Source organism: Rhineura floridana, chromosome 7 (genome assembly GCF_030035675.1).
Source record: "Rhineura floridana isolate rRhiFlo1 chromosome 7, rRhiFlo1.hap2, whole genome shotgun sequence".
In the NCBI taxonomy this organism is placed as follows: domain Eukaryota; kingdom Metazoa; phylum Chordata; class Lepidosauria; order Squamata; family Rhineuridae; genus Rhineura; species Rhineura floridana.
In genome coordinates, this window is record NC_084486.1 from 139,962,659 (window position 1) to 139,979,174 (window position 16,516).

Below are 16,516 nucleotides of genomic sequence, written 5' to 3' on the forward strand. Positions count from 1 at the left end.
TAATTGAAGAATTGTAAACTTGGATTACTAAATTCTGTAAGGTAGTATTTGCATTGTGCGTAATTCATTGCATGTCACTGAAGAGCTTTTGTAAGCTAGAGCAAAATACATTTCATTTATATAATGTATTTCGAGAGGTCAAAGTCGTTTATATACATCTTCTCAGTGGCTCTTATCAGCAACCCTGTAAGATGCATCGTTGTTACACCCCTATAGCAAATGTGGGTTAGGCAAGCCACCATCTCTTAGCCTAAGGCCACCAAATGGTTTCATAGTTGAGGTGAAATTTGAACTGGGGACCGATTCACAACTCAGTCTCTTAGCCGCTATAGCAGGGGTTGTGCTGGCTGGGGTTGATGGGAGTAGGAGTCCAGCAACATCTGGGGGTGGGGCACAGGATTCTCAGCTCTGCACTGCTATAGCTTTCAATAGCCAAAAAGGCAAGGTGGCATTTTGCTTGCAAATTTTACCATTTGCATGTGAAAGTTCTGCAGAAAAACTAGGAACTTAACCAGTGGCATTCTGTGCTGCAGCTATAAAGTACGACTAAACTGGGAGCACCATTTGATTACAGTTGCTTAGGTAATTCAGCAGGGGGAGGCATGATCACATTTGTATCTCAGCAAGCAGAAAGCAAGCTGGTTTTGTGCAGAGGAGTGTTTTGCTTGGGAATTTTCTTATAATCAGAAAAAAAATATCCTTACTTCGTAAGTTCTAAGAACATGCCTTTGTAAACTGCTCCTTCTTAAAAGTCTTCTTTGCATTTAGACAGAGAATGGCCTTAGAGATAATGATATCAAACCCAGAATCTCTGAATGGGAAGTGATCCAGGAATCTGGCGTGAAGCTAAAGCCAATGTATGGTCCAGGATACACTGGCATGAAAAACTTGGGCAACAGCTGCTACGTCAACACCGTCATGCAGGCCATTTTCAGCATCCCTGAATTTCAGCGAGCGTAAGTCATTCCACGGGAATTTTGCAGCAACCAAGTGGCTGCAAAGCCTTTGCTTAAATAAACCTTGCTGTTGCTTGCCTATGAGAGGGCACACTGGTATTCACCAACTCTCAAGATTATGAGCAACATTTAAATATTAGTGTTTCCCCCTTTGTATTACCAAGAGATGGTTCACACACTACAGTACACCATGGCAAACCGCAGGCCTGCCACTAAGCTTATGCCCAACAAGGAGCTACAATTAATTGGGACTCTGTGGCAAGTATGTCTGTCCATTGGTAGTGATGTATTTCTTGCATTTTGAAAGTGGGGTCCACTTCTAATCTTGCTATATCTTCCTGGGACCCTTCCTCTCCCATCTCCATCCCTACATCAACCATCTGTTTAGCGAGTGTGGGTGATACTCAGTGCTCTGTGATCAGCAACAAGTGTAAGATGCTGTTCCCATATTGGTTCTGCTGTCTGCAGAGGGAACTGACGTACAGTATATGTATGCTGAGATCCTCAGCCCCTCAGCAAAAGACCTCAGCATAAACCAATCTGTAATATTTGAATGTTTCTTCCTTTCTTCCCCCATCATTGTCTCTGGATAGGTATGTGGGAAGCCTTCCAAGAATATTTGACTACTCCCCTCTGGACCCAACACAAGATTTCAATACGCAAATGTACGTGGCAGATTTATATTAAGCAGAGCTTGGTCCAGATCTCTCTGGATGGGTGAATAACCGACGTGATTTGCTTTCTGGTAGTCTCCTTTGGTTTGGACATGTAGGAAATGTACAAATTGCCTTTTGGACTTATTAAATGGGCAATTTCTTTTTGAAATTAGTTAGTGGCAAAACTTGCAGCAGCAGGTATTCATAGCAAATTTATCTTATCTAACATTGATTTTAAAGGAGAGTCTAGAGGCATCCTTCATCTACCGGTCAGTAATAGTATTGTAACTATTGTTGTTATTTAATTCATTTTAATATTCACTGGTTATGATTAAGAGATGCTTGGCGTTTGATTGTCTTGGACTTTATCATTGTCTTTGATCTGACCTAGACCTTTGCTAGAGGGTCCTAGTTATTATTTGTAATAAGCATAGTTTGGTTATGATTGTTATGGGATTTGGTTATAATTGTCTCCCATATAGCTAATGTTCTGATATTTTAAATGCCTTTATATTGTTCGAAATAAGGATGCCAAGAGGAAAAAAGTTTAATTGGAGCACAGTAGTGATGGAGAACACCCAGTTATGTGGGTTCAGGTCAATTTAGCCTTATTTCCTCCTCCCCCACTGTTTGCTCCCTATCTAAGCCTGGTGGGAAATATTTTGTGTGCTTTCTGTCTTCTTCCCTACCCCCTCACCCTCTACTACAGGGCTAAATTGGGACATGGTCTCCTTTCAGGCCAATATTCTAAACCGCCAACGAAATCTGAGCTCATTGAACAGGTGATGAAAGAAGAACACAAGGTATTTGACCCAGCATGTGCAGCCTGATAACTAGGTAGAAGAGGCATCCTGAGAAAAGGGAGCAGGTGTGAGGGATTTTTGCGGGGAGGTTTTATCAAAATGATTCTCTCTTGGAAAGTTGCAGCCATTGTGAAGTGGGTCTTCCTTGAGGAGGTTCAGAGGGTTGACAAGGGAGTCTCTGCCTTCAGTGTATACCTTGTGAGGAAGAGTTCCAATCCAAGGCCAACATAATCCAAGCACAAGAATGCAAGACGATGCAACGGCCTTGTTAGGGTGCCTTCACATGGCTCTAGTTTAAGGGTTCAGATGTGGCATTTTGATCTGGTTTTAAACCAACATGGGCCACTTCCATCCTGTTGTCAGTACTGAATTATGCAAACATACAGTATCCTTGTTCAGATGTATGGTGTTATATAAAGTATATTTTAGTGTCATGTGAATAAGCCTCAGGTTTGTACAATTCCCCATTTCTCTCTCTCTTCTGGATTAACCAGCTTTTGCTTTCATTGTCAACAGTTTAGCATTAGATATAAATCCTAAATTTATTTAATATGCTTTATTTAAACAAGCCAGCTCCATAAACTAAAGTTTCAAGTTGTTTCAGTAAACTACAGCTAAGACTAACCATGATCTGTCTGGGTTCAGACATAATGGTAAACTGCGGTTTGTTAAAAATGGAGAAGGACAATGGCTCAGTGGTGGAACACATGCTTTGCATACAAAAGGATCCAGGTTCAATCTCCAGGTAGTACTGGGGGAGACCTCTGTCTGAAACGTTGGAGAGCCTCAGCTAGTCAATGTAGCTAATATTGTGCTAGATAGACCAAGGGTCTGATTCAGTATAAGGCAGCTTCCTGTGTTGTTGTGTAATGGAAGTGAGAGCTTCCTTGCAGCCATGCAAGGGGACAAGAAGAGGGAGTGCATGAGTTCAAGGTCTGTTCACATAAAACTCCACCATAGTTTATAATTATGTCTGCATGAAGCCAACTGTTCTGGGGGAAACCTGGGGTTCCTTGGTAGCTTATCAGGAGTTCCTCAGTGAGAAGGTCAATAATCATACAAGCATGCCTGAAAGACAGCTTGCTTGACCTTTCCTTACAATGTGTAATGGATCTTCTAGAATTCACACTTGGTGCCAAATTCCACAAGAAGCAGGAGATCCATGACTGTGTCTCTGGACGCTTTCGTTTCTTTGTTTAAAGCTGGGTGCTCTGACTCTGGAGTTGGGAAATGTGGGTTCACCCATATCATTTTCTTGGTTTAAATGTCACCCTCCAAGCTGCGATTATGTAGATGTATTAGTAGTACTTTCTGGTGGGGGGCAATTTAGATCAGAAAATGACATGGATGGAAAGGATTAACACCCCCTTACATCTGGTGTCACTCCTTCAATGAAAACTAACGCAGAAATAAATGTTGTGAGGCCGTCTTGCAGATCTTCTGCAACAGGCCTGGCCTGTGCCCTGCACCAGCTGAGCGTGCTCCCCAGAATGTGCTGTTTGAAATCTTTCCGCAATGCTTTGGCAGTGCCATAGTAGATCTGCAGTGATTTCTTGCCAGATGGCTCAGTGTGGAAGAGAAACCTTGAAGGTCTGATAACTACTGATGGTAGATGTATCAAAACAGGAGCCCAGAGTCCTAGCCAGTGCAAATGCACATTAAAACAGGACCAATCTGCATGTTTAAGAACTGCAACAAGGAATCCAGTGTAGGCTTGTCTTTAGCATCTCTAGGTAGTTGAGGCACAGCCTTTTTTGTTTTTCCTTCAGCAAGGAGATCTTGTTGAATTCTGGAAGCAGTGCTCCAAGCTAGTATGAGAAATATATATGCTTGCTTGCCTCCCTGGGGGAATTTTAAAAAATGCTTTTTAATATATTTTAAATCCTTTTTTGAAAAAAAGGTTTTTAAAGCTTTTAAAAATGTTTTTAAAGATGTTTTGTTTTAATATGTTGTTTAATGGTTGTTTTGTTTTAATATATTTTAAACTGTTTTTATGAGGTTTTAAAGTGTTTTTAGTGTTTTTGTTTGCCGCCCTGGGCTCCTATATAAGGGCATGATATAAATCTAATTAATTAATTAAAGAAAGGTATGGCTGCCCTACTGTATAAGCTTGGCTGACAAGGACACTGTCTGACATAGTTCAGCTTGCATCTAGTTAGCGTTTGTGTCTCAGCCAGTCTTTTGTTACTTAAAACGTTGAAACTCATGATGGGCCCCGCACCCTGCCTTTCCCTCTAAGGTGCCATGTTTGGAAAGGAAAGGTCACCATGTAATAGATATTGGAGATGCAGTAGCTGGAGAGGAATTTTTCTTCCTGGAAGAACAACTCAGGGTAAACACATTGACATATTTATAGTAGGGTTGCAAGCTTAATCAGAAGATTAATTGGCTAGGCTTTTATTTATCTGAAATAATTTTAGGCTGCCTTTTAGGGCATAACCCCCACAAGGCAGCTTATGCAACAAAGTATATGCAAAACATTAAAAATTTGAAACAGTGTACACTTTTGAGACGGATAATCACTCAAAGCCAGTTTTAGTCAGCTAAGGCAAATTCTAATAGGTGAGGCAAAGAGTTAAAGATTTGCACCTTCTCTTTTTTAGAGGCTATTTTGATTTGTGTGTGCTCCTACTTTAATAGGAGATTAAAGATAAAATTTAAAGGTTGCATTCCTTCTTTTTAAATATCTGGCCTCCTGCACCTTTTTATTTACTTTTTCAAAATTATATCCTTCTCTTACATGTGGTTCTTAGTGGTCACCCATCCAAGGGGCTAATATGCCGCCCTGGGCTCCTACTGGAAGGAAGGGCGGGATATAAATCAAATATAAATCAAATAATAATGAGGTCTATACCTGCTTAACATCATCAATGCTGCAGCCTCAAACACTCCCACACCATTCTTTGGGTCCCAGAAACAGCCTTCCCTTTCTAAATGGAAGTAGCAGCTTTTCTTTATTAAATTGGAAGCTATCTCACTCCTTTAATATATTTTTTAAAGCTCCTGTATGCAGGCTTTGCTAAAATGCAAGTTTATTTAAATGCGGCAGATTTATCAATCAGCGAACAATTCTTCAATGGCAGTCCTTAATTTGTAGAGGACAACAGTAGCTAAACAAGATGGAGAGAACTGAAGCTTATTCACATGACCAACTGATCACAAATTAGTTCTAGGGAGAGCATGTGCATTTTAGCTCCAAGTCTGTGGTGAACTGGCAGTGTGCCTCTGCCAACACACGAAGAATTAGAGTCTTGAGGAGCCACTGCAGATGTTGCTTGTTGGTTGTTTTTAGTGATGTTCTGAAAGCTGAATCCTTTGCATGATAGCAGATGTGTACAACTGGCTCAAGCCAGGCGGGGAGCCAGTAGGGGATGAGCTGGGTGTTTTTCTTTTACTACTGGTCTTCCATTCTTTTGTTTTGCACCCCCACCCCTCCCAACCAGTGGCAGTGGAATGGTGTGTGTGTGTGTGGAGTGGGAGAAACCACTTTCCTGTCTTTCATCACTGCAGAGCTGTTCAAGAGACATGCATACTTTCTGGTTTGCTACATGGAAACGCTAGGTATTTAGTTCTGTATCCTGCCTGTCCTCTAGGACACGCTGGGTACAAATTTCAGTTTATCTTCGCAACAATTGTATGCTTGATGTTAGGCCAAGAGGGGGCTGCTGTGGTAGAGTAAAACCATTTATGACACTTCTGAATTGTGCCTCTTGGTTCTGGATCAGGTTTACAGTAGCTTTTTTTCCAAAGGCTGAGCTATCTGGTGGAGCTGCTGTATTGATGAGGAATTTTTAGGAAAATGTTTGTAGGGGCACAGCTGCTGAGCCTGTATGTGATCAGTGGACTAAAGGGTGCTTAGATTTGGACATGGGAAATCTGCAGGACTGGCTTCAGGGTTTTCTTTGGGGGTGCAGGTGGGGGTGCTGGATGAGAGGCCACAGTGGAGCCTCTTAACCAGGGTGGTGTGGAGTGGGATGCTCAAACTGAGTACAACCCAGCATTTTCTGCCCATGTGACATAACAGGAACAAAATAAGCCACATAGCAAATTCTTTGTTCTGTCATTCTCTAAAGCTTCACCATCCAGTTCTCCATGGTGTAATTAAAGGACAGCCCTCATTCTCCATACCATTACCAGCACAATCCTCTGTCCCAGTCTCTTGAGCTACCTGTACAATATCACACCTTTCTTATTATGCATTAATCCATAATATTGCCCATGGACAAAAATCATAGGCAAACGTTATTAAAACAAAGGGGCAAAGGCCATGCAGTGCTTTTGCTTCTAAATCTTTGTCCTGCTTCCTCTCAGTGGATCACCATGTTTGTCTCAGGGTTATGGCAGGTGCCCTCCTTTACAGCACTCTAGAGCCCCCTCCCCATGAATGCAAACCTTAGTTCAAAACAAGAAGTGTTATAGTAATTAATTTTATAAATGTCCTTCCACTCTTATCTTTGGCAAACAATGCCAAGTTTAGTGTAAAGAATGCATATATTAATAACATGCACTTTACATGGTGCCTGCAAACACAATTCGTGCTGTATCTTTTTAATTTCTTGCGTCTTTGGAATCCATTCATCATTTGACGTCATTGGGTCCTTCCTGCCCAGAACGTTCATGTGAGAGATTGAATGATCCGACCCAGCTTATTTTTAGCTAAACTGTTTTGCAGTTCTTGATGAGGAGAGCAATGCCAGAATTTTGTCTCTTCCTTGCTCTATGTGTGTATAAATATACATATTACAATCTGTATACTAAGACCTGCCTTAGGTAACTTCCTATCTTTAAAAGAAACATTACTAGTTTAGATTTCCTATTTTCTTGAACTTAAGTTTGAACTTAATCCAGCAAGTGACTCTGAGTTGATGAGGCTTTAAGAATGTCCAGCAAGATCAGGGGCTCTTGACATACCCTTCTTTGATCTTGGGACATCACAGGCACTTCTCACATTGTATGACAGCAAGAAGAATCCTCTGCCGTATGTGTAAATGGCGGAGAGCTATGGTTAGTATCTTGTACAACGCGTGTGTTTGCAAATAAATGTTTTACATATTTCTAGTGTCCCTTAGTGACCTTGAAAAACACAGGCAGGTTAGTTTCTCTGTGAATGACTCAAGATAATGAGCTTGAGGAAGTGGCAAAAACAGCCTGGAATTCTTTGGGTTTGTAGACAGGGCTTGCTAATTTAGGTAACAAACTTTGAATCTTGATAGGTTCCTCTTTCAACAAACCTTCTAAAATCTGTATCCCAGTTGGTATCTGTCTCAGATTTGAGTTGATCTTATATATTGCTGTTCTTCTTTTAAGCTGGTTTTAAATTTCTAGTTGTTTTTTAAAAATTGTTTTAATATACTGTTGTTTTATGTGTAACTGTTTTATATATGTTATATTGTAAATTGCTTCGGATGCCTCATGGGAAGCTATTCATAAGTGAAATAAACAACAATAGCGTCCCAGTTTCATTTCTTGAGGTAGCTTTGAGCTGTGGTTACCACCGCCAGGCAGGTTTACTTTTTTATTTTTTCTTCTAAAATTTCTTGGCCCAGACCTAATTAGCATGCAAGATAGCTGAAGCTCTGTGCTATCTTTCCTCATTCCTGCTTTCACTGAAGGCCAACGGAGGGCATGTGTGTATTACCCAAAACACTTTTCAGGATTCCCAGGATCTCCCTTCATCTCTATGAGATCATTCCATAGATGTGGGAAAATGTAAAGACTCTTTTTGTCAGTTGCATGATGCATGCTGGTCCCTCTCAGTTTAGTAGATGATCAGGAGGAGTTTACCTAAAATGACCATAACAAAACTCAGAAGATTCCTGCGACTATGCAAATTGCATGGTGGAATCTTCTCTCTCTCTCACCCCTTTTCAGTAGCTTTACAGATTATGTGACATCCAGCTCCACTGATGTTTCCTACAGTGAACCCATGAAGTTTAAATGAAGAGACAGTGCTCAGGCATAAGCGGTGGATGTGATCCAAAGAACTGAGATAAGGAGCAGCATCCTGGTATGCATGCATTGCATGATCAGGGACACTCCTCTTCACATTTCATGTCTGTTTGGGGGACGCTGATGTAATCTAGGTGTTGTGTGAAGTGTGGATGGCCCTTACATATTTGCTTTTAAGACTCAATGCAGTCCATTGTATTGGACTCAGGTGTCCGTTTGCACTGGTATTAGTATTCACACTTGTTCAGCTTTTCTATATAAGATGGGGTGCAGGACTGAATCTTTGTCTCAAGCACTTGCAGGTAGAACATCCAGTATGACTAGGCCTTCTGCGCAACCCACCTGTCACAGCAAAGGAGTACATGGGCATGAACAGATGTACTTACTGGAGTCGCACATGAATGACATTTTGTGTTTTTGTCGGGTGGAGATACTGCAAGACTTGCTGCCACCTCCCACCACCTGTAGAATAAGCAGCAGAGTGAATTGAGTCAGTTCAGCCATAGGTTCCGATTTGTACCTTTGGGCAAGTAATTATATCTGTCCCTCTCCCAAAACTAGAGAGAATGTGAATAACAGGTTTTTGGGGTTTTTTTGGTGATACTGAGAAAAAGTGAAGGTGCTACATAAAGGTTCGTAATAGTGGTACAGTGTACGGTTTCTCTCATATGAAGCATTAAGTACATTGTGTTTGGCATGTTTTATTCTGTTTTTTAGCCTCAGCACAACGGCATTTCTCCTCGCATGTTCAAAGCTTTTGTAAGCAAAGGGCACCCCGAATTCTCCTCAAATCGGCAGCAAGATGCACAGGAATTCTTCCTGCACCTTATAAATCTAATAGAGGTAAGAAAGGGTTGACTGTTTACTTGTCTTGTTTCTTTTTTCATATCGCATTAGGAAACTGACAAAAAGTATGTTATTTTTGTATAAAAAGTTTGGTGTCAAATTACTGTTTGATGGTGCAGTACCAGAGGTATATGTGGCACCTTTATATATGTATGTAAGCAAAATAAGATGTGCCTTTGCTCCAAGGAGCTAACACTGGAAGTGAGATGATCTTTGAGGCTTTATGAAGAAAACATTGCTGGGTTAGTTGAGCCTGTTCCAAGCAGCTGATTTAGCTGAATCAGTGCAATTTGTCTTAGATAAATCAATCGGGTGAATGGACGTGGAGTGTCTTATCATATTTTATCTTAAGGAGTGTCATGAAATAAATTGATATAAATCAGTGCAAGAGTCTGTTTAATATTGACATGGGAGATAAAGAGGGGCGCTGTTGGTAGTTCCACCATCTTCAGAAGTTTGGGGGTGATTGTGGGCCCCCGGGAGAGGGCCTTTTCTGTGGCAGCCCCTGTGTTGTGGAATTCCTTTCCTACAGTGGTGCACTTGGCCCCTTCTTTGTACAGCTTTGGTCGTATGTTGAAGATGCACCTCTTCACCCTGGCTTTTGACACTTGAGATGTATACCTTTAGGACCCTCTCTAGTTGTGAATGTAATTTGATTTAAACTGCTTTTAATAATGCATATTCTTGTGATCCACCCTGGGACCTACTGATGAATGGCAGGAAATAAATTTAGTAGTAGTAGTAGTAGTAGTAATTTAAAGCTTGTTTCTTGGCCATTGATGACAAGGCTGAAGACATTTTCACAGTTGTGCACATAGTGCATTATAGTGCAAGAATCTTTCCCACCACTCGGTAGTGTCAGTATTACTGAATTATAACATAGGTTTTGCTTTATCAACCATGACGTATGTACAACTAGTGGCATGTGCATATCATAGTCATGCATACCAACAGCTAAAATCCAGCATGCTCACAGGCAAGAGATCCAGCCGTCTGCTGTCTGTGATCTTCCCTGTTGCTGCTCATTTGCAAAAGCCAGCAAGTGGGTTATTAAGTCTCCCCGAAACAAAGTTCTTAAAGTATGAAATGGGTCTGCTGTTCAGAGGCACAGAAGTTGACAAGAGATGAGTGAACTTTTCCCAAGTCTTGCCTAGTGTCTGCTTTGATTTGATCAGGCTGCTTACTACCAACCCTATCTCTGAATCCCAGTCAGTGCAACACAGTGTGACTAGATCAGAGCCACTCCACCATCCTGTTTTCTGTTGTGGCCTGTCAGCTGTCCCCAGAAAGGACACAAGTAGGGAATAACAGTAACAGTCCTCTCAGTGTCTAATATTCAGAGAAACACTGTCTCTGACCCTCAAGGTTCTATTTAGCTGTTGTGGCAAATATCTATTGATAAATTGAAAGAGAACGGGCCCAGTTTCTCTTTTAAAGGCATCTAAGCCTTTTTTAAATGGTTTTAAATGGTTTTAAATTTTTAAATTGTGTTTTAAATTGTTTTTAAAAGATGTTTTTAAATTTGTATATCTTTTTAGTTACTGTAAACCGCCCAGAGAGCTTCGGCTATGGGGCAGTGTGTGTGTATGTGTGTGTGTGTATGTATATATATCTATATATATCTATGTATGTAATTGTGATTAACCAAACAGAGGTTTTTATTATATTAACAAAACGTTTCAGCTTCCGCCTTCATCAGCTGCCAACATACAAATGCTGTTACCAAGGTGGCAGTTATAGAGCATTTGTATGTTGGCAGCTGATGAAGGCGGAAGCTGAAACGTTTTGTTAATATAATAAAAACCTCTGTTTGGTTAATCACAATTACGTTCATATATATATATTAGGTGATTAACGGAATCCTTATAGGGATCCAGAGCAAGCTTGAGTGAAGTTCTGTTTGTTGCTTTCAAAACTATCGATCTATCGATCTATCGATCTATCGAAATAAATAAATAAATAAACAAACAAACAAATAAATAAATAAATAAGCAAGCCAGTAGATTTGTGGCAGCAAATTTCATAAGTTGTATACTTCATTTTTATTTCTCTGTCCTGAATCTACTGCAAAACTACACTTCAATTGTTTGTTTGTGTGTGTCTTCATGCATGTAGCAATCTCAATGAAATCCAGAAGCCCATGTCTAACTTCTACCAGCTTTAGCCAAATGATGTGTCATAGAATCATAGAACAGTAGAGTTGGAAGGGGCCTATAAGGCCATCAGGTCTAACCCCCTGCTCAATGCAGGAATCCAAATCAAAGCATTCCCAACATATAGCTGTCCAGTTGCCTCTTGAATGCCTTCAGTGTTGGAGAGTTCACCACCTCCCTAGGTAATTGGTTCCATTGTTGTATTGCTCTAACAGTTAGGAAGTTTTTGCTCTGATTAGTAAAACTCTGGCTTCCTGCAACTTGAGCCCATTATTCTGTGTCCTGCACTCTTGGATGATCGAGAAGAGATCCGGACCTTCCTCTGTGTGACAACCTTTACGTACTTGAAGAATGCTATCATATCTCCCCTCAGTCTTCTCTTCTCCAGGCTAAACATGCCCAGTTCTTTCAGTCTCTACTCATAGGACTTTGTTTCCAGTTCCCTGATCATCCTTGTTGCCTTCCTCTGAATCTGTTCCAGTTTGTCTGCATCCTTCTTGAAGTGCGGAGACCAGAACTGGATGCACTATTCAAGAAGAGGCCTAACCAATGCTGAATAGAGGGGAACTAATACTTCACACGATTTGGAAACTATACTTCTGTTCATGCAGCCTAATATAGCATTTGCCTTTTTTGCAGCCACATCGCACTGTTGGCTCATGTTCATCTTGTGATCAACGACAATTCCAAGATCCTTCTCACATGTCATACTGCAGAGCCAAGTATCCCCCATCTTATAACTGTGCATTTGATTTCTTTTTCCTAAGTGTGGAACTTTGCATTTATTCCTGTTGAATTTCTTTCTGTTGTTTTCAGCCAAATGCTCCAGCCTATCAAGGCCCTTTTGAATTTTGTTTGTCTTCCACGGTATTAGCTGTGCCCCCAATGTTGTATCATCTGCAAATTTCTTCCACAGCCTTCTCTAAAAGCAGTAGCTGTGAGGCCATCACAAAAAGTGAAGGGACAAGGCCCCCTCTAGCCCCGCAATGGGTTACCTCAAGATGGTTTCTTTATTTTTAAAAAATTATAAAAATAAAAAAATTGCTTAATAAAGTAATCTGTAAGCGGTATACTTAAAATAAAATAAAAATTAATTACACAGATAATTTTTTTTAAAAAAAGATACATTAATAAATTCTACATCTGGGTAGGCTTGCTGCAGTAAAGTTTTTAGCAGACATCCAACTGGTAAAATGGAAAATCAGAGTAAAGCTAAAGAAGAAGAACAAAGCAATCATAATGCCAAAATACAATTTAAATAACATCCCAGAAGAATATAAAGATCAAATAAGGAGCAGATTTCAGGCGTTATTTATTATCTTTATTTATTATCTTATTAAACTTAGTCGACAGAGAACCAGAAGAACTATGAAGTGAAGTCAGAGACGTTACCAGAGAAGAATGCAAAAAGACAATACCTCTAGTTAAAAAGAGAGAAAGACCTCAATGGATGACTGAAGAAACTGGTTAAAGAGAGAAGGAAAGCAAAAGCAAAAGGAGATAGAAACACAGCCAGAACCCTAAATGCAACATACAGCGACTAGTACTTAGGAACAAAGAGAACTATTACAATAGTTATTGTATAGAAATAGAAGAGGACAACAAAAAGGGTAGAACAAGAGCCCTATTCCAAAAAATTAGAGAAATTAAAGGGAAATTTAAATCAAGAGTACGGATGTTGAATAATCAGCAGGGGAACACACTGACTGATCGAGATGAAATAAAAGGAGATGGAAGCAATACACTGAAGAACTCTATAAAAGAGATGCCAGAATGACAGATTTATTCATGGAGGAAACGTATGATGAAGAACCAGAAATTCTAGAATGTGAGGTGAAAGCTGCTCTTAAAATACTTAGAAGAAACAAATCACCAGGAACAGATGGCATACCAGTAGAGATGCTACAAGCTACTGAGACTGAATCTGTCCAAATTTTGACAAACATTTGTCAAGAAATATGGAAAACTAAACAATGGCCCACAGACTGGAAGATTCAATATACGTCCCAATTCCAAAGAAAGGAGATGCCAGGGAATGCAGTAATTATCGAACCATTGCCTTAATATCTCATGCAAGTAATGCTCAAGATTCTACAACAAAGGCTCTTACCATATATGGAGCGAGAAATGCCAGATGTCCAAGCTGGATTTAGAAAGGGAAGAGGCACCAGAGATGATATCGCAAACATATGGTGGATAATGGAACGGACCAAGGAATTTCAGAAGAAAATCACCCTGTGCTTTATAGACTACAGCAAAGCCTTTGAGACTGTGTAGATCATGAAAAACTATGGAATGCTTTAAAAGAAACGGGGATGCCACAGCATCTGGTTGTCCTGATGTGCAACCTGTACTCTGGACAAGAGGCTATTGTAAGGACAGAATATGGAGAAACCGATTGGTTCCCATCGGAAAGGGTGTGAGACGGGTGTATTTTATCACCCTATTTGTTTAATCTATGCGCAGAACATATCATACGGAAAGCAGGATTGGACCAAGATGACAGTGTGAAAATTGGAGGGAGAAATATCAATAACAAGATACGCAGACGATACCATACTCTTAGCAGAAACCAGTAATGCTTTGAAACAAATGCTAATGAAAGTTAAAGAGGAAAGCAGAAAAGCAGGACTACAGCTGAACATCAAAAAGACTGAAGTAATGTCAACAGAAGATTTATGTAACTTTACAGTTGACAATGAGGACATCTAACTTGTCAAGGATTATCAATACCTTGGCACAGTCATTAATCAAAACGGAGACAATAGTCTATTGTCAAGAAATCAGAAAAAGGCTGGGACTGGGGAGGGCAGCTATGAGACAACTAGAAAAGGTCCTCACATGCAAAGATGTATCACTGAACACTAAAGTCAGGATCATTCAGACCATGGTATTCCATGATCTCTATGTATGGATGTGAAAGTTGAACAGTGAAAAAAGCAGATAAGAGAAAAATCATTTGAAATGTGGTGTTGGAAGAGAGCTTTGCGCATACCATGGACTGCAAAAAGACAAATAATTGGGTGTTAGAACAAATTAAACCAGAACTATCCCTAGAAGCTAAAATGATGAAACCGAGGTTATCATACTTTGGACACATAATGAGAAGACATGATTCACTAGAAAAGACAATAATGCTGGGAAAAACAGGAGGGAGTAGAAAAAGAGGAAGGCCAAATAAGAGATGGATTGATTCCATAAAGAAACCCACAGCCCTGAACTTACAAGATCTGAACAGGGTGGTTCATGACAGATGCTATTGGAGGTCGCTAATTCATAGGGTCCCCATAAGTCATAATCGACTTGAAGGCACATAGCAGCAACAACAACAAGCAGGCATCCAAACAAGTTTTGGTATGATTTAGTATTTGATTGTTACTGATGTAGTGATTTGCATTTTTCTCCTGTTGTGAGCCACTTTGAGCATATTTATATGGAAAAGCTGCATATAAATTTAAATAGTTAATAATAGTAATAATTATTAATAAATAAATAATCTAGTGAGGGTGTCTGCCTAATGTTAATAAAGTTCTAGCAATGCATGCCTCTGAATACTAGTCTGTGGGAGAGGGCAATGGCTTATATGCCCTGACTGTGGTCTTCCAATAGTGCTCTTATGTTCTTATGAGATGGGAAAGATGTCCTTTCCATCTCCTTTCTTCACACATAATTTTATAAAATCCTGTTGTATTTATTTTCCCCTTGCCAAACCCCCCCCCATCCTTTCCTCCTATGGAAGGTGACCTAAGCCATTGATCATTTTGATGAACCTATTCTCAACTTTCTCCACCAGTTATAAAATATATTTGGGGGATGGGAGAGCCAGAACTGTGCACAGTGCACAAACTGAGGCCAAACACATAATAAATCTGTTTGGCATTCTCCAACTTACTTGATTACTGTTTGTGCTTGGGATCATCGTGGCAACCTCTAACTTGTTTATTTTTTTTAAAGCTGCTTACTTTCCCTGGTGTCCCTCCAAGGGATCTTAAAGTGTGCCGCTCATCCATATAATCAAGTTTTCCTCCTCTCTTGAGCTGAGAACAGGCAAACCATCTGTTCTATTGTTCTTTGGGAGGTTCAAATGATTGCATTTGGAGGTGCCTCAGCTGAGAATTCCTGCCTCAGAGTCTTGAAGCCAGGTTATCAGTTCACTCAAGTAAACCATGTTGGGAGTTGGTGCTAAGGAATACTGTTGAAAAACACTAAGAAAGCCAAATCTGCACATTTGAAAAAAGGGTGGTACAGTCCTCTTTTTGGACTGGTTTTCCAGAGATAGGAAGCTTTTGATTTTCTATAGATAAGAATCTTTTGACATAGGGAGGGCATTCAGTCATCTGCTTTCTGAAATGGTATAGTTCCAAGAGGACTTCACTCCATGCTTTTTCTAAATATGTGGGCAAATATGACTGCTCTTTCACTTCAAATAATGAGCTTTGCAAATTCTTCAGTGAATAAGAATAAATAATGTTCTTTTAAAACCAGTTGATTGTGATATTGGTATGCTGGGGTGTGTGTGTGTGCGTGCACATGTGCACATCTTGGAAAATAAAAACCCTATGCTGTCTGTGAGATCAGTCTGTTCTCCTTACACACAAACTCACAATTTTTTGTATGTTCTTTTTAATTTGAGCAAATACTTGGATACCTTTTTTGCACTCTTCAAAATTCCAAATCTCTTAGAAGTCCTAAAATTAAATTTGCTCAAATGCCTTCGTCTTGTTTTTCAAGCATGTTGTCTCTCTACCAGGTCTCTCTCAATCACTGTTAGAAGGAGAGAAGCTGCTGATACTGAAAGTGAAGTAGCTACTCAAAAGAGGATACTAGTGCTAACACGGGATGCACTCAAGCTAATTTTCAATATTTAAAAAAAAACTATTGATTTTAATAGGGAAAATTTAAACATGTGCATAATTCCCACTGAAACCAATAAGGCTTAAAGTGCTTACCTTTTGTTGGATTGTGTATACTTTTTTTAAAAAATTAGGAACACTTTGGGGTAAATTAACAGAAAAGGAGGAAATATCTCAGCCACTGCCATTAAAAGTTAACTGCTGTCTAAGAACATAAGAAGAGCCTGCTGGATCAGGCCAGTGGCCCATCTAGTCCAGCATCCTGTTCTCACAGTGGCCAACCAGGTGCCTGGGGGAAGC

At 40.0% G+C, this 16,516-nt stretch overlaps 1 protein-coding gene across 2 annotated transcripts in view; it reads left to right on the plus strand.

Annotated features, from left to right (window-relative positions):
- USP13 (ubiquitin specific peptidase 13) overlaps window positions 1-16,516 on the plus strand; it is a 100,041-nt gene that overhangs the window by 64,065 nt on the left and 19,460 nt on the right. For both annotated transcript variants that reach the window (XM_061637388.1, XM_061637389.1), the window contains exons 8-11: window positions 769-956; window positions 1,550-1,621; window positions 2,322-2,415; window positions 9,082-9,207. In XM_061637388.1, coding sequence (XP_061493372.1) covers window positions 769-956; window positions 1,550-1,621; window positions 2,322-2,415; window positions 9,082-9,207 — 480 coding nt within the window. The remainder of the gene's footprint in view (window positions 1-768; window positions 957-1,549; window positions 1,622-2,321; window positions 2,416-9,081; window positions 9,208-16,516) is intronic.